Genomic DNA, 20,920 nt, shown 5'->3' with positions numbered 1-20,920 from the left:
GTGCCAGAACTCACCATGAACTCCTCCCTTGTTCTCTTTAAAAATGGCCTTGGATAGTAGCCTTTTTTCAAGCTATTATATAAAAATGATACTCACATGTCAGCACTTGGATCTGCAGTATTTTGTATTGAAGAAGACATGTCAGTATTTATATGGCAACTGTGCCCACTTAAGATGTGCCGGAACTTAGCTCTGGTGAGTTCCGGCTGAAAACCCCCCACTGCTAGTGGCTATCTTCTTTCTATTTCTTGTTCTTTGGATCTAACTTTTAAACACTTGAAAACTTTTCTATTTCACCAGGCCTGTGCAGGCAATTAAAAGTACATCCCAACAATTGTCTACTGATGTTTGTTTTTAATTCCTTTGGTTTTAACTTTGTTTTAACTTTTTATGATTTTACTGCATGGTTTTTATAGTTTTATATTGCTATAAACAACTGTAATATTTTTATGTTACAGTTGTATGTATATTTATAAATAAAATAAAGTAAATCACAAAGTAAGTAAACTTCAGCATATAAGGCTGTTTTACAAAATTGCTATATTCATCAAAACACTATATAAATTTTACTCATAATCTTTTTTGGATCCAGGCTAGATCCTTATCAGGATCAGGCTTCTGGGCTAAATTTGACCTAGCACCACACTGACTTCAGGTGCAAGATGCTGCAAAAATTAACGTTTCCCCCTTCATTTTAGCAGGGGAGTCAATGTAACATGGAATCTTGATGAACTTAGCAGGAATCAAGCCCTGCTCATCATGTGATGAGCAAGTGATAAATCCTGCTGATTTGGTCAATCACCCTTGCTTCCTGCCAGCAACAGTTGATGTAGCTTGCAACTGCACCTGACACGTTTGGGGGAAATGGTCTCATGGGCCAAAACTGGACCACAGGAAGGAGGTTGCCCACGAGTGACATAAACCCTGAACAGCTGGATCTGGCACCATTAATAATTTCATTACAAACTCTTGAGTGACTGATTTAAAAAGCAGTCAATTTATGCTAAACATTTACCTGTATAGTAGAATCACCCATTATGTATTTTGCTCCTTCTATTACAGCCATGTACGAAAATCTTAGCTGATCTGGAGTCTGAATAAGTCCCATTCGATATTTTCTCATATTCAATAAAACTTGCTTTATGTCTACAGAAAGTGGGTCTTCTCTTTTTTCCATCTGTGTAATTAAAAATAGCAACTAGTTTTAGTGGCAATATGGCAGTTCAGGAACAGGGCAAAAGCTGTTTGAAAATAAAATTATTTTCATGCAAGTATTACTGCTCTCTGCAACAAGAGAGAGAAGGGGAGAGCTCCAACTTTGCACCAGCAGATACTGCAGCACATAGCTTTCTTCTCCTTCCCCCTGCAGACCCCTAAATTCTACACCAGATTTCCAAGGCATAAAAATTATCACCCAAAGAGTCAATAAATAAAAGAGAGTGCACATATGTTATCAGAATGCTGATGTTCTATAAGACACTTCAACTCACTCATTGACTTGCCTTTTCATTTGCAGAGATAAACAATAGAAGTATTACCAAAGGAAATAGAAAGCTGAAGTTTAGTATATGATACGGTACATATATTCAAACAGCTCCTGATGCAACAATTTGAAAATAGTTTGAAATCTCTCCTCCCACCCCCTTAAAATGTAACACGTTGTTTGCTTGACAACAGTAGCCTGTGCAGAAAGAGAAAATATTGAAGCCCTTACTGTCTTAACATGTCTAATGTTTGTCAAGAGGCTAGGCACAAGGGTATATAAAAATTGCAATAATGCATACTGTAGGTCTTGCTCCCACCTCAACTGCATCCCTGACCATAGTTCTTCTTACTTTCTGTCATGGAAATCAGAGGAAGACCTAAATCTGTTTAAGACATTACATTCTGTCTAAACCATGGCTTGCTGGAATGAGAACAAGCAAATACCTCCCTCTCTCCTTGTACATTCAGCTTCATTTGTTAAACCAGCTTCTTTAATGTCTGAACTGGGAAATCAGTTTGAGTGATCTCTACAAATCACAATCAGATCAGTTTTCAGTCCTGCTTTCTAAAGACTGCTCAAACCAGGACTACAAACCACAAGACCACTCAGTTCATACATCACAAGAAAGTAATTTAACAAACCAGATGTATTTATTTTGCTTGTTCAACATGTTTGATCTAAATCAGGGCTTGTCAACCTGGTCCCTACCGCCCACTAGTGGGCATTTCAAGATTCTAGGTGGGTGGTAGGGGGTTCTATGGCACAAGCTGAATCGAGCACTGGTGGGCGGTAAGGAAATTTTACCATCAAGAAAGATGCCTTAGTGGGTGGTGGGTATCAAAAGGTTGACTACCCTGGTCTAAACTGTCAGAGCAAACACTATTTTTCATTTAATGGCAGAAATTCAGTTTCTCAATTGTTATTCAGGCATTGTAAATTAGGATATTTTCCATACCACAACAAAGAAACTGAGCAGCAGTTCTTAGAGGAGCATTTAAGACAAACTTACCAAGATTAGGCATGTGTCTACCAATGAAAATGTACCAGAGCGCCCAATTCCAGCACTACAGTGAATGACTGCTGGCCCATGTTCAGGACTCAGGGATCTAGACTCTCTGACTTTAAACAAGAAGTTAAGGAATGAAGCTGGGGATTCAGGAACTCCAAAGTCTGGCCATGTAGTATAATGAAAATGGAATATCATCCTGGTCTCACGAGTCTAATAAAAAGAAATGGGTTTAAGAGCAACTTATTGGAATAAATTTGTTTTGCATCCAGGCAAAACAGCATGCACTAAGATGGCTGATCCAAATGTAACAATTCATTATTATGAAAATAATTCCAAACTGAATCCCTTGGTTGTAAGTTTGAATGGTCCTCACCTAAAAAGCTTCCTGGAAGTATGTATATGTGTGTGTGTGTGTGTGTGTGTGTGTGTGTGTGTGTGTATTGGCACAACATAGAGAATGATTCCTGTTCAATGCAAAAGTTTGCTCTCTACCAGCTGTTGTTTGAATATCATGTTTCATTAAAAGGTAAATGTTTATTTATTTTTCTTTATTCTGTGTATATTTAAGATATACTCTCATTCTGAAATTCAAATGATGTCTCACTCTCAAAATGAACTCTTCCCCAACCCTGAAGGCTAAGGCTGCTGAAGTCAAGTATATTGAGTAGCAAATGGCAGTTAAGTGTGAACAAGGCTTAAGCCTGTGCCTAGCTGCTAATCATTATAATCAGCAGTTCTCTGTGCACCAAAGAACAAACATGCTCCTGTACCTGCAGATAACTTGTCACAGGGTTGCAGGCAATTATGACAGATTTCAGGAATATAAGATTTCCAATAAATATGCCATGGAAGCAATGACATATACTTTTCACAAGGGTTTTGGAGACAGGTTTTGATGAAAACTTACATCAAGGTTTTCTAGTTGAAGTTGGCGTACTGTATAGTAGGATTTGACATCTTCAGATTTTAACCTGACACAAAATCCTGTTTCTTCGAACATCATTTGTTCCTCCTCTCTTGTTGGCCAGTACTGTGCACATTTCACCTAAATTATAAGATTAAAAAATTCCACATATAAAGCACAAGTAGAAAATAAACCATATACACTCTACTAATTGCATGTTGATCTCAATAAAACCAATTTTAATGCAGTTATGGCAACTCACCGAATCTTTCTCAACAATTCTGTTTAGCATGACAACAGCTTTGGTCTTTTGTTGCCATACCATTAGCCAGAAATGGCAACATGTATTAGGAAGTGGACCCTGTGAAAATAAGGGAAAGGAGGCATTCAGTCAGCAGTCTTACATAACTCAGAACCTAAATCTTGGAAGTAAAGTTGGCTATCACCCAATAATCTAGTTGTAAATTAAGAACACAGGAAGCTGCCTTATAGTAAGCCAGACCACTAGTCCACATTGTCCACATTGAGTAGCAGCAAGGGGTTCCTATAAGGGTCGTTCCCAGCTTTACCAAAAGATCCTTGGGCTTGAACCTAGAATCTTCTGTAGGTAGGTGTTCTACCACTCAACAACATTCCCTTCCATTAACATGGTTTAGTGGTCAGACGTGCACCTCATTTTTGGAAATATGAATAGGTCTAGCCCAGCCTTCTAAATGATGTTGTAAGAACTGCTGGCCCACAAGCCTACTAACCCTTGTGGTTATGTTCTTATGTTCTATGTCCACTGTCAGAGGCAGTATTCTTCTGAATTCCAGCTGGTGGAAACCACAGGAATGGACAAGGGCTCTTGTGCTCAGGTCCTGCTTGCAGATTTCTGACAGACATCTATCTGGCCACAGTGAGAACAGGATGCTGGACTAGATGACCAGCTGGCCTGATTCAGCAGATTCTTCTTATTAGTCAATCTGTCCATATCTACGTGGATTTTAAAATAATTTTCAAAATCCAAGTAGATGGTCAGATCTCAGTTGCTTAAAACAAAACAGAACAAAAAAAACCAGCTGCTTTGGACATGCTTGTGTGGCAGTTTTCAAAAAGGCAATCATGAACTCTTTCCTCCGCCAAAAAGAGGAAACAACTGACATCTTTAGGGTAAATAACACACCGGAAACCAGCTGGCTTGTTTCAGTAACAGTATTCATGTTCAATTTGGCCAGACACTTTTTCTAAACAGCTTAAATTGAGGTCTATTTAACTGTTAACAGCAGCACTTTGCCAATAATGGGTTACTAGTGTTCTTCCAGCAAAGTCTGTTTCCCCCGACATGCCTCAGTCACAGAACATATAAGATAACAAAATAAACTACAGTATGTAAGACCCCCTTTTCAGGGACGCGGGTGACGCTGTGGGTTAAACCACTGAGCCTAGGGCTTGCCGATCAGAAAGTCGGCAGTTCGAATCCCCGTGATGGGGTGATCTCCCATTGCTCAGTCCCAGCTCCTGCCAACCTAGCAGTTCGAAAGCAAGTAGATAAATAGGTACTGCTACAGCGGGAAGGTAAACGGCGTTTCCGTGCGCTGCTCTGGTTCGCCAGAAGTTGCTTTGTCATGCTGGCCACATGACCTGGAAGCTGTACGCCGGCTCCCTCAGCCAAAAACGCGAGATGAGCACCGCAACCCCAGAGTCGGTCACGACTGGACCTAATGGTCAGGGGTCCCTTTAAGACCCCTTTTCAATAGCTAACATTACTGAATTGTTGTAACTGGATCTTCATTAGGTGGGAAAGACAGAACAAAGGTTGTTCATGAAATAAAAAAGCTACTGTGACAATTTATTCCCACATAAACACTGCAGGGCAAATGTTCCAAGCAGGGATTTGAGTTGAAAACTTGCTCCAAATCTGAAGTTCCAGGTTGGAGTTTCGTTTCATAAGATTTTTTTATTTGCCTCAGGCATGGAGCAGTGTTTGCCTCAGGCAAAGTTATTTCCACATCACCTATCTTGTTCTAAGACTTACGATGATAGCAGTAATCCCATTTGGATTCCCACACAGAGGTTGGGCTGTGAGTACCTGTCTCCACTATACAGCTATCAGCAAAAGCCGAGTGCATTGCCTTGCCTTTGGTGCAGAAGAATAGCTTCACTTTACCAAGGTCACCATGAGGTTAGGCATCCAAGGAAAGCACAATCTTTCTACACCAGTGGTTTTCAACCAGTGTGCCATGGCAACCTGGGGTGCCTTGAATGATGGTCAGGGGTGCTGCGAGCAACCCTGGCCTCTTGTGTCTCTGCCTCCCAAAGGCTTGCATAGCTGTTTGTTGCAGTAGCCCTGGCTACAAGTTTCTCAAGTGAACAGTGCCTCTGCGGTTGGCCAGGAGGTGCTTCTCAGGCCCCTGTAGGGCGGTTTGAGGAGGCACCTCTCTTTGGGGCAGGGGTGGCAGCTCAGAGACCAGAGATGGCAGCTGTGGTTGCCCGGAGGACTCCCAAGGAGATGGGAGAGAAGACGAGGCTGAGGGAACATTCCACAAAGGGTGAGAGGTTGCCAGCTCTGCAGGGAAGGGGTGACATAGCTGGGCTCCTGAGTTCCACAGGGATTCTGCAGAAAGAATGTACCTGGTCAAGGGAGCTGTGGACTCAAAAAGGTTGAAAACCTCTGCTCTACACCATTTTATTGTGGCATGGGTGCAGCTGTGATTGTGGCCTGGTTTACCAAATCAGGACTGAACATTAGATATGAGCACTCTCATTTCCTATTGCATGCTGGTTTGAGCACAAATACCCTAACATGCATTAAGCCAAAATTTCTTGTTATATCCAAACTGGGGAAGCTCTGATTTAACGTTTGTTAACAAACCAAGAGAACAAGCCAGTAAGTGGCAGGAAGTAGGGTGGGATAGAGCAAAGGAAAAGCACTTAAACTTGGAATAGTCATCTGAAGAGGCCCCCCCCCCAAAAAAATAGAATTAAGCCACTAAGCATAAACACCTAAAAGACTAATACTACTCACCTGTGTTAATATATAATTTCTCTGAGCTTCTTCATTAACCACCAAGCTTGCATTGATGTAATCATTGTCCGTATTCTGGAGTATTACACGACTGTGATCATCTTGAAATAAATATAATTAGTAGAGTATTAAGATTAAGTATTGTAAGGGGGTGGGCTTACAGGGAACAGCCACCCCTCATCAAATCCAGCTCTTTGATTGGCTCGGACAACAGCGGAGGGACAGGAGACAGGAAGGAGGAAGTGAGCGGAGCAGGCTCGGGCTCAGGCAGTATACAAGAGCCCTACCTGCAGCCTGTGATATCAGCAAGGAAGGAGGGGCCGGCAGAGAGTTCCAGCGGGGAAACAGCAGAGGGGCGTGCCTTCAAATTCACCCCGGAACTGAGGCGATCAGCGGCTCGCAAATGCAGGGGGAGGATATTTGGGGTCCCCAAACTACTATGCTGGGGGAGGAGCTGAAAAGCGCCATTGGGAGAATCTGATAGTACTGAGTAGACATGTTTTCATGAAGCTCTTGCATTGTAAATAGCTTTCACAATAAAAGTACTAAAGACAAGATGGTTTGAAGTGTCGTTGCTCGAGGGTAGCCAGCAACTGCCCTGACAAGTATCAAGTATTAAGATTTTTATGGATAACTTTGCTCAACGCACTAAACTTAAAGCCAAGATATTGTGGTACAAGCTATTTTATTTAAACTATGATCTACTTTTAAACATTTTGTATATAGCTCTCTCTCTATATATTTTATGACTAAATAGTATAATATGCAATCTACACTTTTTTACGCCCCACTTCCCAAAGCAATTTTGGAAACAAATTAAGGATATGCATTTGGGGTGGGGAAGAAAAACAAGGAAGCAGAAACATCCATTGAAGAAGTCTTATAAGACGAGCATCAGTTGAAGAGCAATAGATTTTAAACCCTCATACTAAGCATTTTCAAAACATCAATTATTTAATGTTCTAGCTAAACCGCCTTTAGCCAGAAAAGATTTATAGGAGTTGGATCTTTTTAAATCTTCTTACTGGCTATTCTCTATACCAGGGGTGTGTAAACTTCTTAGCTCCACGGGCCAGATCCTTAACAGGATCCATATCAGGATCTGCCTCATAGGCCAAATCTGACAGGTGCTGATGTTAAGGAGGGAGGCTCGCAAAGGCATTTGTAAGCTCCCTCCCCTTTAAGATCAGAACTTGTCCACTTTTTGTGCAAGTGGCGGCAGCAGCAGAAGTCTGGTGGGGAAGAAGTGTTTCCCTGTTGTTGCTCGCCTGCAGATGCACAGGAGCACACTTTTGAGAAGGCTTCACATCCTGCTGCCATTGTCGAGCAATCCTGTTCTGTTGTAAAGTCCTGCTGTAAAGAGGGCGCACAGCCAATGCAAGATTAAATGCTGTCCTCCTGCACATCAGCTGACATTCCTAGTGACATCAGCTGGTGGGTGGGTGGGTGAATGTGGAAGGGTTGCCATATGTCCGGATTTTCCCAGAGACATCCTCTTTTTCAGGCATAAAAATTCTGTCCGGGTGGATTTGTCCAACTTGCCAAAATGTCTGGGGTTTTTTGTTTGGTCTGCTCCCCCCCCCCCGCCTCCTTGTGCTCCAGTTGCTGAGCAATGTGAGGTGGTGAAACTCCCACTTTGTCTGGCCGGCCTGCCTTGCCTCTCTCTCCGACTCCACATCTCCTGCTTCTCAGTGCTTTCCTCCACCCTGTCTCCTCCTCTACTGGAGCCGCTTGCCGGGCAGTGAGGGGCTGGCGGTGACGGCGGCAGCTGGGGCTAGGCTGGGCAGGGTAAAGACTCAGCGAAGGGGAGTGAAGCAAGGCAAGGCCCGGGACTGAGGCAGTGGCTCCCTCCGCACTGGACTCCCGATTTCCCCTCTTCTACTCCTGCTCCCAATGGGCAATGGAATAGAAGAGGCCATGGAGAAAGGCCTCTTGCCCTGGGATGGAGACCAACCGCCCAACAGCCCAGGAGGAGGAATGCAAGGCACGCTTGGTGGTGAGGGAGGTGCTGTGGGGACCCTTCTCCAACCAGCAGAGGGGTGCTGGTGGCGGGTGTGGGCTTGACAAGGGATAAGCAGAGGAGGGCAGAAAACAGCAGCACCCAATAGGGAAACCCAAAATGACAGCAACTTCCCCCTGAGGACACCTGCCCACTCTGACTCTGCAGCCCCACATGTTCCCAGGCCACCTCCAGGTCAGTGCGCTCCATGTTAAGAGAGAGACTTATAATTTTTGTTCTCCCCCCTCTCCATTATATATATATATTTTTCTCCCCCTCCCTTCTTCTTTCTCATTTTAAGGGAATTTTCCCCTCTCTCTCACACACACACATTTCAATTCTTTTTTTTACTACCCCTCTTTTATTTTTGCTTTGTTATCATTTTATTTTATCTAAATTCTTGCCCCTCTCTCCCTCCCAACCTCCCAGTCAATTCGAGGAGGTGAGAGAGAGCTGCGATAACTCTCAGCTGAGTATACCAGGACTCAGTATACCAGGACTCAGAGCTAGTGAGAACCTCACACCAGCTGGTTAAATTCTACCTCCAAAATTTTTAACCTTTTAACTGTCAATTTTTGGTTTATTCCTTCAAACCTTAATTTGGATCTCCATTTTTATTTTGCATTTTTAACCCAAAATACAGTGGATAATCTTTACTTTTAAATTTCACCTCCCATTTTTAACTTGACTCCTTGTCTTGAACACTGACTTTTACCCCCAAACCCCTACTCCTACTCTCCACTCTTTACCCCCATTCAATCATTTAATCCTCCCCTTTCCCCCTTCCTTTTTCTTTTCATTTTAATCTTCCCTCTCATTCTATTATTTCTTCTACATCCACATCCATGCACCCCCTTCTCTCCCCCCCTCTTATATGAGTGCATATACATGCACAAATACAGACACATACTAGGGTTGCCCTATGTGGGGTTAAAAGTCCAATCCATAGTTAAATGTAGAAGTTGGAAAATATGTGTCCTCTTTTTTGCTCTTCAAACCTCCCTAGGTTTGAGGAAGGCGCCCTCAGAAGCCAAATCGGACACTCTGGAGGCCAAGACTGGCCTGGCAGCCAGATGTTCCCTGTCTTGCTCTATACCATGAAGCACTCTAAACATGGTAGGACACCTTGCATCCACCTGGTCATAAAAACTCTGACTAGCAAGTAGATTACTGAAGTTACTGCCAGATTGCTTCAGGACCCAAGCAATCACCACTTCAGGAAATAATTCCATCACCAGATTATCTATAATATGTACTTTATATATTTTTACACCTACACCTGCACCCATTTGGCATATACAATAGGTGACAGATTCTTCAGGGGTGAAGAATCCTGGCATTCTCTATGGGTAGCATTTAAACCATTAGTTGTAGTATTAATACAGCTGTACTGGAATAAGTGTTTCACTCAATATCTCAGTAATTTATTTAACATGGACCCAGCATTATAATCTTTAAAGCACAGATTGAAGGTAAGGAGGATACAGCATTGGCTTGTTTAAGGCCTCCAATTCTAACCAGATTTCCCAACATATACCTGAAGCCATGTCACTGCACCAGCTCTCCTCTTAAATGTTTGTAATTAGAATTTCCCCCAAGATTGGGCTTCTCACAACTCCCACCAACATGTATCTTGCCCATGGCAATCATCTGCTCATCCTTCTGTAATAATGTTTCTTCATCATTTCTAGGTGAAAGGCTAGGGTTTGCAAACTGCATACATGAAGTGTTCCACTGAGATGGAAACTGAACACAAATATTCTATTATACTTGATGAAGAACTGGGGCTACAATCCAATAAGCTATGTATGGTGCAACTTACTGTTTTGGGATCAGTAGTTGAATAACAGATGCAACCTGCTTTTCAATCTGCACAATGGCTTGCCTTGCTGCATGTTGGAGATGAAGAAGCAAATATGCGCATAGTGTCCTGGCTGTGCACACCTTTATGTGTGTAGACGTCTAATTTAAATTACAGCCAGGGTTTGTACACTCATGGAGCACCTAGAGATATACGATCGATACTGAAAGTATAGGGGTTCGAGAGGGATCTCTGACACCATCTAGAGACACAACCAAAATATGTGTGGCTGGAAATTAAGAATGAAGACCTAAAACCTTGAGTTCCTTTCAGACTGAAAATAAATCTAATTGCATAATAAAGAAGCAAGCACAAACCAGCACCACCCAAGAGGACTGTAGAGAAAAACATTTACTTCAAGTGTACAGACGTTTTTACAATCTATGACTGTTCAAAATGAATGAAACAAGCATGTTTTTCCAGGCCTTAAAAAGTCAATGAAAGCTTGGACTCATAGATGCTGTTTTCCAGAAAATATGATACTAAGCGCAATCACTTTTGGTACACATATTTTCCAGAAAGGATTTAAAATCTACAGAGTCTGAACCAATCTATCTATCTACACTATACAAATGCTTCAAATATTGTTTTCTTGAAGGGGAACTGTTTACCTTGCTTGGAAACGAAAGCGTTAAGTTTCTTTTTTCATTATCAATTTATTGGAACTCAAATGTTTCTGCTGGACAGAAACCAAAACCTTTGTAAATACTACATACCATTTGCCAACAGGAAAAACTTAAGATCTTGTTATAGTAAATCACACATACTGGTGCTAGTGTTCTCGGAAAGATGATGTCAGCAAGTCCTATTTTAACCACTGAATCACCAAGCTGTGCTGTTGAATTTCATACAGAAGACAACAGTCTTACCCCACTTCTGTGCTACAGTCCATCAATGACAAAAAGCAAGCATTTGGTCTAATTTTTCAAATTATTATTCTGCTCTAATTTCATCAAAAAGAGCAAAATAGCTCTATGCAGATTATGAAGGTATATATGGACTCTGAGCTTGTTGAACAACCCACATCTCTGCATTGTTTACTTGTAGAGACCACATATTTACTTATTTTAAGTATACCACTGAATAATATGACACTGCTACATTTCTGGGAAATGCTAGTGAAGAGGGGGTGTTGTATGACTCTGGTCAGAGGTGTCTTGGGTACCTCTGTTCAGTGTCACCCAACTGGAGGACAAGGTAGGTCTGAGGAGAGGCCACAGGCCAGATAAAAAGATTCTGCAGGCTGGAACCAGCCCACTTTTAACTGTTACCCACCCCCGCCTTAAGACAAAAGTAGAGGGCTTTTTTAAAGTCTGCCTCTTTGTGGATACAGTAGAGAGTATCCCAGTGTTCTGGACCACTGGTGGTGACAAGTACTGAGAATTAAGACTTATCATTCAAGTTTTAAACATGCCCTTCTAAATGTGATTAAAATAAAGTACAGTACTGAATATACTATCTTATAATCTGGCAGACAAGAACTCTAGTCAATAAGCCATTTATCTTGGAAGAGTTCCCCAGACATCAATAGGATTTTTAAAAAACTTTTCAGGCATGTTTATACAAGCCAAGTTTGCTGGAAATACTCAAGACAGAAATTACTCTACTGCCAGCAAAGTAATTCCTGGAGGTCACTGTGACCTGAAATCCTCACTTTTCCACAGCAGTTCAGTAATCCAGCAAAAGTTGAGAATAATTCTACCTTGCTTCCTATAAAGCACTCAATCTTTTAAGTTGACAATTGCTATGGAATTGAATAACAATCAAAACAACACAGACTGTATGGATTTCATACAAATTATCACTTCTGCAAAACTAACATTTACAAAGAATCTACATTAAATATATTTAATTTGACAGAATTTGCTAGTTTATGGGAGTGGAATCCTGAAAAAATACAATGTTCCCATTCCGACTGTCTGAATATGCTTATCACAATAAATTTGCAGTTGCTCAGCTTGTCTCTTCCAAATACGGTACTGTCTACAGGCTTATGATTAACTGAGTGACATGGAATTGTCCCAAACCCTGTCTAGTACATATTTACCATAAGTAGCATTCCTTCTGAAAGATACCAGAAGTGTCACATCTTTTATTTCAACAGCATAACAAAGTCGAGTTCAGATGAACTATCTTTATCTGAAACCGCATAAAAGAAAAATGAAGGAGCTTCTTAAGTGGCACATACTTACTGCAACATCAGTCTCAATTTTTTAGAAGTCTGGATAATAATTATTATCCAGGGTTCCTGAAGGCACAGCACCCTTGCAGAAGTTGTGCAGGTCTAGTTCTGGTTAGCCAGTTCTGGCACCTGACTAGAGGACTGCCCGGGAGGCCTCTATACACTACTTTGAGTTCCACAGAAGAAAAGTGAGATATAAATATAACACTGCATGGATAGAAGGCTTCTATAGAAGTCTCTCTATATAAAGTACAACAATTTCTACATGACTTCGTTGAGATTGTATGCACTTTCATCTCAATGACTGGAGTGGAGCTTCAGATATAAAACCCTACAACACTAGCCCCAAACTATTTAAAGTATTAGCATTGGTAATGTCAACCTACTTTGTCATGCACTAGATTACAAAAAAAAATACTTACATGGGCTAACATCTCTGTACCTATTACGATTTCGATTTTCTGCATACTTTGCAACTCTATGTGAATAATCACTGGACTGGTGCCGAATATCCTGGAAGAAACAAAGATAGTTGATTATGTTATGCTTACTTCCTGGCAGTACAAACAAAAGATACTGAACAAATAAAAACCAAGATTATATTTAAAGTCACAGTAGAAATTTATCTTACTCAATTTGCTGTAATCCTTGTTTCTTTGTCAACTGAAAATTCAATGACTACAGTGATCACAATTCAACAAGGACAGTGTTTTATGCAATGATTAAAATTATTACAACCCAAGTTTCTAAATCAGTAGAGTGCAATCATGTAGCAAACTTCTGCCAAACTTAAATACTGTAAAATAGAGATAGTCTTGGTCTATCTACTAACTGAAAGGAAGTTTTGAAGAGAACCAACCTGGATATGCAGTAACAACAGTTTGGGCAATAGTGTTAATCCAAGTCAGTGATCAGATATTTAGAGAACCTCTTACTACAAACTGTAAACTAGCTACCGTAATAGAATGGCAGATGCACACTGGAGATGTCTGAACTGGCTGTTAATACCAAATAGACTAGTTCCATCACCACTCCACACCACAATTTCTCCATTGCTTCAATACCCTAATGGGCCTTTTAAAAATGGAATATATATATTAATACACACATGGCACTAATAGCATTACTGTATAGTGAAAGCATGTATTTATTTGCATAACAAAATGTTCAGGACTAAGGTTCTAGAATGCCAGCATGCTTTCAAAATTTCAATTTATGTAACTTCTATTGGGAACAATTTGTATCCTGATACTTTAAGGGGTTTAAAAGTAACTTAGTTGGTACAGCTTGATATTCCTTCAAGTAAGATTTGGAGAAAGAACTTCATGGCCAAGTGCTCTACTACATCCAGTATGACAGCCCCATTATTGCGCTTATGAGGCAAATGTTAAGATATATTTTAATTGATTTTGAAAGTCATTTTTGCAACATTCCTTGTGGACTTAAGCATAAGCTTAAACTTGCATCTAAAGCAAAATAAAATAAAATAGAAATCCACCAGGGTAGTATTAATTACCACTATTGGGATTTAGAGCTTACTGAAAGTCAATGCAGTGGGTGGAACCTGGGGCCCATGTTGTTGGACTACAACTCCCATCATTCCAGACTATTAGCTATGCTGGCTGGGGCTGATGCAGGTTGGAGTCCAGCAACATCTACAGGACCACAGGTTGACCACCAATGTCCTAGTCACTGACCTAATTCAGATATAATGTCAAACTATGGTTTAACATTATATCATCAAGCTTTACCCTATGTACATCCTCCTTTCCCTGATGTAGCAGTGAGTAGATTTTAAGGTTTGATTCTGTTTTCAATTAACTTCAGTTTATCATTATGCCTGAATCTAAAATTGATTAATTTTAATCACGATTTGAAACTGGCTTGTTTCACTAAACCAAAGGTGACACTAACCAGTTTGCCTAGATTTGAAAGTCAGGCCAAACAGCAGTTACCGGTATTTTAAAATGGCAGTGAATTATTTTAAACACCTTCTTACAGCCACTCTGGAAGCAGGGGGGTGGGGGTGGGGACAACAAGCCCAAGACTCTTTCACTTAATCTGAACAAGGCTATTAAGTAAGTACTGCAAAATCCTTCAGTTAGTCTGAGGTTCAGTAATGAGCACATCACATAGCAGGAAACAATTCAAGGACCCACAGAGAACATACACAAATTGGATACTAGTTAGGACAAATCTCTCCCTCCTACAGATAGCTGGCCCAACAAAAGAAAACAGAATATGCTGCACAGACTCTGCATCTCTCAAGGGGTCAGAGAAGGATGTAGCACAAGGACAACAAAGAAATGGAAATATTAGTCACATTCTATCCTGGGTACAGAGTTATTTAACATGTCAGCTAGGAGTGTCAACTGTGAGGCACCAGTTCCTTAGTCTGGTATCTCACTTTAACCATGGGCTCACTCTGAAGTATTAGCAAAACTACTCTCAGGTTCAGCAGCCTTACCTCTTTTATATACTACTGGTCCACCTTACAATAAGCAAATAAGGATTACCAAAGATAATCACTTTGAACAATATATTAAAATTTTCCCTCTTTCGACAAAGAAAATACCACCATCAGAAAACAGATCATTGGCCCTTGTATCAGTGGAAATACACAAGTGTTCACTACCCAGTACAAAACTTACATAAAAAAATAGCCCAAACTCAAAAAATAAATGAAGCCAACCAACAGTCAACATATTCCACACAAAGTTAGGAAAAGAAACAGAGTCCCTAATACGCAGCTCAGAAAATACTAGGGAAACGCAGCCAGCAGACAAAGACAGAAAGGGCTTTATAAGCCCATAGCATCATATCACCAGATCAACCACCACCCTGCAGAGAGGAACTCATTATTCACAAAGTATCCAGTAGCAATACAGTCATGTGAGAAATTATTGGCGGAGTTAACCACACCACTATGCTTAAGCACATGGCAACATGTGCTCTGACAGTGATTGCAAAAATTAGAAGATACCATCAGTGTGACAAGAAGTCTAGGGATTCAAGGGCCCAAAGTAAATGGAAACCAGGAAAGCCACATCAGGCAAACCCTACTGTGACAACAAGAAATATTGATATTATGAACATATTGGCTACCCGCTGCTCTTCTGATGGAGAAATTTATTCTGCTCTTTCCCATTTTCATTTTGAATTTTACAGAACTATGGATAGGAAAAGAGCAAGGAAGAGAATAACTTTCACTAGAACATACATTTAAATCCAGCCTTCAGGCTGTCAATTCTCAATACAGAACACTCAATCACTGAACTGCCTCATCAGGGCAAACAAGTACCATGCCAACCACCTACTTCTACCCTCATAGGGGTCAGCAACCTAAGGCCCATGGGTTGGAAGCAGCCCGCAGAGGGTGGTTTGACCGGCTCACAAGCCGCCCCTGAACTGAGTTGCTCGCTCATGCACTGCGCTAAACCAGCCCAGCACGGGGACTTGCTTCCGCGGTGCCAGAAATCACGTCTGCGCAGACACAGACACCGAAAATCGCGGGCACATGCACTCACATGCCCGCGCAATCCGGCCCAGGCAAGATAAACCTTGCTGACCCCTGCTCAATAACCTTACTGCTTCCTTGTAACACAGAACTTGAGCTATAGCTCCAAACAGAACTGTTACATATAGTTATCCAAGGGATATTTGTGAATTGGTTTCAATCTTATTGATTTGTCATGGGCTCTAATATACCAATACAAGAAGCAGAATAGAGCAAAAAGATTCAGGGTGGCCTGCAAAAGAACACTAAGGCTGTGATAATTACCTGGGAGTAATGATTTACTTCTGAGGAGACATGGCTGACATTCCATGTACAGTACTTGCAGCCCATTCCCAAAACTCTATGTGGATAGCAGCCATCACAAAGGTTAGATAATGCCTAATTTAAGGGCATTTGAAATGAACTCTGCACATGTTTATAGCTTATCCTGGGAGCTTTCCTGTGGCACTATCGGTCAGTGCATCTGGCTGTTAACCAAGGTTGGTGGTTCGAGCCCACCCAGGGATGGCTGTGGGAAGGATTCCTGCATTGCAGGGGATTGGACTAGATGACCTTCTGGCTCTATAATTCTAATCATCAGTGTAGATGAATACGAGTCAATAAACAGAGACAATCCTGACAGGTGGAGGCCCTGAGGATCTTGGAACTGGTTTGATAATTTATTCTGGGTGGGGTTCCACTCCCACTGTGCTTGTGTGTAGTCTCAGGTACTCTTTGATTCAGAATTGTCACTTAAGGTTCAGGTAACTTCAGTGGAGCAGTGTCATTGACCAGTTCACAGAGAATAGGGCTATCAATGGCTAACAGCCACAATGGCTATGTTCTACTGCCACTGTTGGAAGCAACATGCCTCTGAATACCAGTTGCAGGGAGACTGAACTGTGGAAACTGCAGGGAAACTCAAGTGGGGAGAGTGCTATTGCACTCAGGTCCTTCCTAAAATATCTGGTTGGCCATTGTGAGAACAGGATGCTGAACCACATGAGCCTTGGCCTGATCCAGCAGGACTTTTCTTATGTTCTGGTTTATCAGCTACATCTGTTTCCTGGACTAGGAAAGCCTGGTGACAGTTGCTCATGCTCTGGTAAATTCTCAGTTGGACTACTGCAATGTTGGGCTGCCCTTGAAGGCAGTCAAGCCGCCATAAATAGTTCAGAATGTGGCATCGTAATTATAACCAGTTTATCTAGCTGGAATCACACAGCCACTGACCTGAAAAGCCAATACTGGCTGTCTATATGCTTGTGGGCAGAATTCATGGTGCTAGTGCTGCTCTGCAAAATCCTAAACAACTTTAAGCTCTAATACCCAAATGAACAGTTCTTCTGTATCAGTCTGCCTATGCTATTAGATATGAGAGAAAGCCATTCTTGTGACACAGAATAAGGCCTATTCTGTGATGGTGGTGCCCCACCTATACTCTCTTCCCTAGAGGCATGACAGGTAACAACACTTTTGACATTTCAGTGTCAGGTGAAAATTCATCTATTTGCACAGCTTTTTTGGGCGGGGGTATTATGAATTCTGTCACTGCTGCAAGTGAGGTTCCAGGGTAGTGCCTGCCTGGGCATTTTAAGGATAATCTATGTTATATAAGCAGTGATGAGCTGGCTTCACTGTAGTGTGGTTTTACAGTTTTATTGTATTGTAACCTGCACCAAACAACTCTCATGGACTTACACAAGTAACAAAGCAACAGTAATGTAATGAGCTTGGGCTTTTAAAACCACCATCACTTTAGGTCATGCTGAATCTAAAGAGACTTAGTATCATTTTGAGTATTAAGCATGTATATTCATATGCTTTTTTATGGACTCCAAAATGATGATTCAAAAAATTTACATAGGAAACTAAATGGCTCAAGACTGAACCAACACTTATAGGCCACAGTCTATCAAGACCCAAACTGAACTCTAAAACCTTTTGTGTGTAACTACAACTAGCTCAAATGAGTCTTTCCCACCTATAAACTTGGGAAAAGTTAAAATTATCTCCAGTTCTCAACTAAGGGCCAGTTCACACATTATGTGCCAACAGACCTGGATTTGCCACCAAGCGAACACACATCAGGGAGCTGCAACAAATTATGGTTCCATAGTACTGGTCCTGTGATTGTGTCACATTTAGACAGAACTGTAATGTGTGAGGCATTCCCAAGAGTTTCGAGCATGGGATTTCCTTTGTTCCTGGCACCATGACACTATGTTTAAACTGTAGCTAGGAAGTTATTAATTCTGCAGGGCGACTGATAGCAGCGCACATACACCTACAGTGACGTTGTAACACACACGCGTGTTAACGTGGAAGCGTGGCACCGCTTGGTACAGAAACGGCAGCTCTTTTCCCTGTACGTCGATAAGATATTTCACTCTGCAGGAATATTCGGCTCAAGTAAACCTACACGAACGAAACGGCGACTTGCGACAGCCTGAACAACGCAGCACGACAGCTACGCGCGGAGCAAACACAGAAGAAGTGTGAGACAGGAACCCGGAGAGACCGAGACTGGAACTTGCGACACTTCACTTAACCCTCCCGTCACCACCCGTGCGAGGCAACTCAAACCTACCCCCACCGGCTCGATTGCCGGAGCATGCGCAGCACTAGCCTGCCCAAATGCCCCCTTCTCCTCTTGCCCGATCCCCGAGGCGCATGCGTTTTCCCCTCAGCCCTCTTTTATTATTCCTTCTCGCTCATCACCGCCCTTTCTTAAAACTGGAACATGCGCATTACTTCTCCCAACCTCAATGGTTACCTGGGGGAGGGGGGAAGCTGGTCGTGGCCCGACGACTTCCTGTTCCCTCACCACCCGCGTCGGCCCCCAATTCTCTCCCCCCGCTACGCGCCGCTCCCTCCTGCCGTCACTCACCAGGTACCGGGGCTGCCAGCCGTTAGCAGCGTCGATCTCCTGGAACTCCTGTTCTATAGTGGCGGTGACGGACATAATGGCGGCGACAGCCGGAGGAAGGAATGCCGCTTGGAGCCGACAGGTTCATCACCTACTCCGCGCTACTTGACAGGGCGCGGACGACAACCCGACCACTTCGCCAACCGTGTTACCCTCGACTACCTTCCGCACCGCGCACGCAGCCTTAGCGGCTCTTCGGCGGCATTCTCGGCAGGCGCATGCGCGGCAGGCCACCATGACCGCCTACCCAGAAATGCGGAAACTCCGCCCATTGGCCGCGACGGAGGGTGGGCGGGGAGGGGAGGCTGGGATCACTCCGCGGTTCCCTTTGGGCGGGAAGGGAGTGGATCGAGTTTCGTGAGAGGGCTCAGCAGGTGGAGGAAGTGGGATTATTTTCTTTCCTCATGTGTTCAGGACGGCGCTGGAGGTTTGGGGGAAGTGGGTGCTTCTCAAGATCCCGAGGGACTTCCCTATGTACTTGTAAAATGACCGTCAAGCTGAAGGGTCCTGAAAAAAACATGTAAAGGACACGATTGTAAAAGAAGTTTGATACTGTACCTGTCAGTGAGGCCGATTACTCAGTGTCAGGAAAATGGAAGAAATCCAGTTTGGCTGTTAACGCGACAGTTGCCTGCTTCACTGACTGCGTGCAGCATTTTCTTTTTGCTTTCGCTTTATTTACACAGAAGAAAATAAAGGGGCGAACTCGGCATCAACGTTGTGTTAAGCCTGCTCCTTCCAGTGTTGAGTTCAGTAATGAGCAAACAAGTTTGTTCCTACCTGCTCAGGTCCTGTGATAAAACTGCTTAGTCCCATGCGTGTTCTGTTTCTTGGTCACAAAGAAGGAAAGCTGAGAGAGGAACATAGTTCAGCTATAGAACAGATACTTTACACGCAAAGGATCTCAGCTGCAGTCGCTAGCATTTACTTACTTACTTACACATTTGCTAATATTTCTATACTACTGAACAATCTAGCCTTTCTGTAAAAACTTTCTGTCAAAGGTAAATAATGAAAAACCTAAATGCACAAAAGCCATACAACTAGATGGTACCAATGTAGAAGTTGCCAACGTTTTTGGGCAGTGGGTACATTTTGAATTTTGACAAAAGTGCTGCAGACACAAGTCACAAAATGACTGGAATGGGTGTATTGCAGTGGTTCGGGAGTTGGTGGCGCTGTGGTCTGAACCACTGACCCTCTTGGGCTTGCTGATCAGAAGGTCAGCAGTTCAAATTTGAGCAACAAGGTGAGCTCCCATTGCTCTCCCAGCTTCTGCCAACCTAGCAGTTCAGAAGCAACACCAGTGCAAGTAAATAGGTACCGCTGTGGTGGGAAGCTAAACGGTGTTTCCATGTGCTCTGGTGGTTTCCATCATGGTGTTCCATTACGCCAGCAGCTGTTTAGTCATGCTGGCTACATGACCTGGAAAGCTGTCTGTGAAATGCCAGCTCCCTTGGGCTGAAGCGAGATGAGCGCCACACCCCATAGTCACATTTGACTGGACTTAACCATCCAGGGGTCCTTTACCTTTATTTTTAATTTTTTGCAGTGTTTCTTGGTGGTTTGTGGACTCCAGAAGGTTCTCATAACCCACCCAGGGAGTCTATGACACCATTCACATAACAAAAACTACCATAGAGATATCAAAATTTTCAAAAGTAGGGCATCCATGGCTTGGCTTTTGAACATGGGTACACAGTATTTAGCTAATGGGAACTTCTGGTGTATTGTATAGCACAAAATTGTGACCACCACACTTACAGAGGGAAACGTCACACTTCTCTTTCAGAATTGAAGACAGGGTTGTTGTATATGACCTTGGTATCCAATGGAATGTGGGCATGTTTAATGGTGTTAATTGTTCAATATGCCAAACCAGTGCAAAAGAGTATGGAGCAAGAAGATCAAACAGTATTGTGTGCATTGTGGATTTTTGACGCCTTTCCTGACAGGTACTGGTGAGCACACTGGTGCCTACAGGCACTGCGGAGACAGCCCCTGTTCTATAGCATGTATTGCTGGTTATTGTTACAGTGAAAACTGT

General features: G+C 42.5%; 1 protein-coding gene across 6 annotated transcripts in view; it reads right to left on the bottom strand.

Annotated features, from left to right (window-relative positions):
* Nucleotides 1-19,085, bottom strand: part of PTPN2 (protein tyrosine phosphatase non-receptor type 2) — a 29,818-nt gene extending 10,733 nt beyond the window's left edge. For 5 of the 6 annotated variants that reach the window (XR_015951439.1, XM_088675309.1, XM_088675311.1 and 2 more), the window contains exons 1-7: nt 18,835-19,085; nt 12,871-12,961; nt 6,407-6,507; nt 3,662-3,760; nt 3,403-3,540; nt 2,496-2,705; nt 1,016-1,177 (exon numbers count right to left, since the gene is read on the bottom strand). Coding sequence is in view for 5 of the 6 variants with exons in the window: in XM_088675309.1 (XP_088531435.1) it covers nt 1,016-1,177; nt 2,496-2,705; nt 3,403-3,540; nt 3,662-3,760; nt 6,407-6,507; nt 12,871-12,961; nt 18,835-18,909 (876 nt within the window). In the remaining variant the exon portion in view is untranslated. Of the gene's footprint in view, nt 1-1,015; nt 1,178-2,495; nt 2,706-3,402; nt 3,541-3,661; nt 3,761-6,406; nt 6,508-12,313; nt 12,406-12,870; nt 12,962-18,834 lie in introns of those variants that run through there. The other variant, XM_088675312.1, reaches the window with a different exon arrangement.
* Between the last annotated feature and the right edge of the window lie 1,835 nt (nt 19,086-20,920).

The sequence above is a fragment of the Zootoca vivipara genome, chromosome 8 (assembly GCF_965207765.1).
Source record: "Zootoca vivipara chromosome 8, rZooViv2.hap1.1, whole genome shotgun sequence".
NCBI classification, from domain to species: Eukaryota; Metazoa; Chordata; class Lepidosauria; order Squamata; family Lacertidae; genus Zootoca; species Zootoca vivipara.
This window is presented reverse-complemented; position numbering and strand designations above follow the sequence as displayed.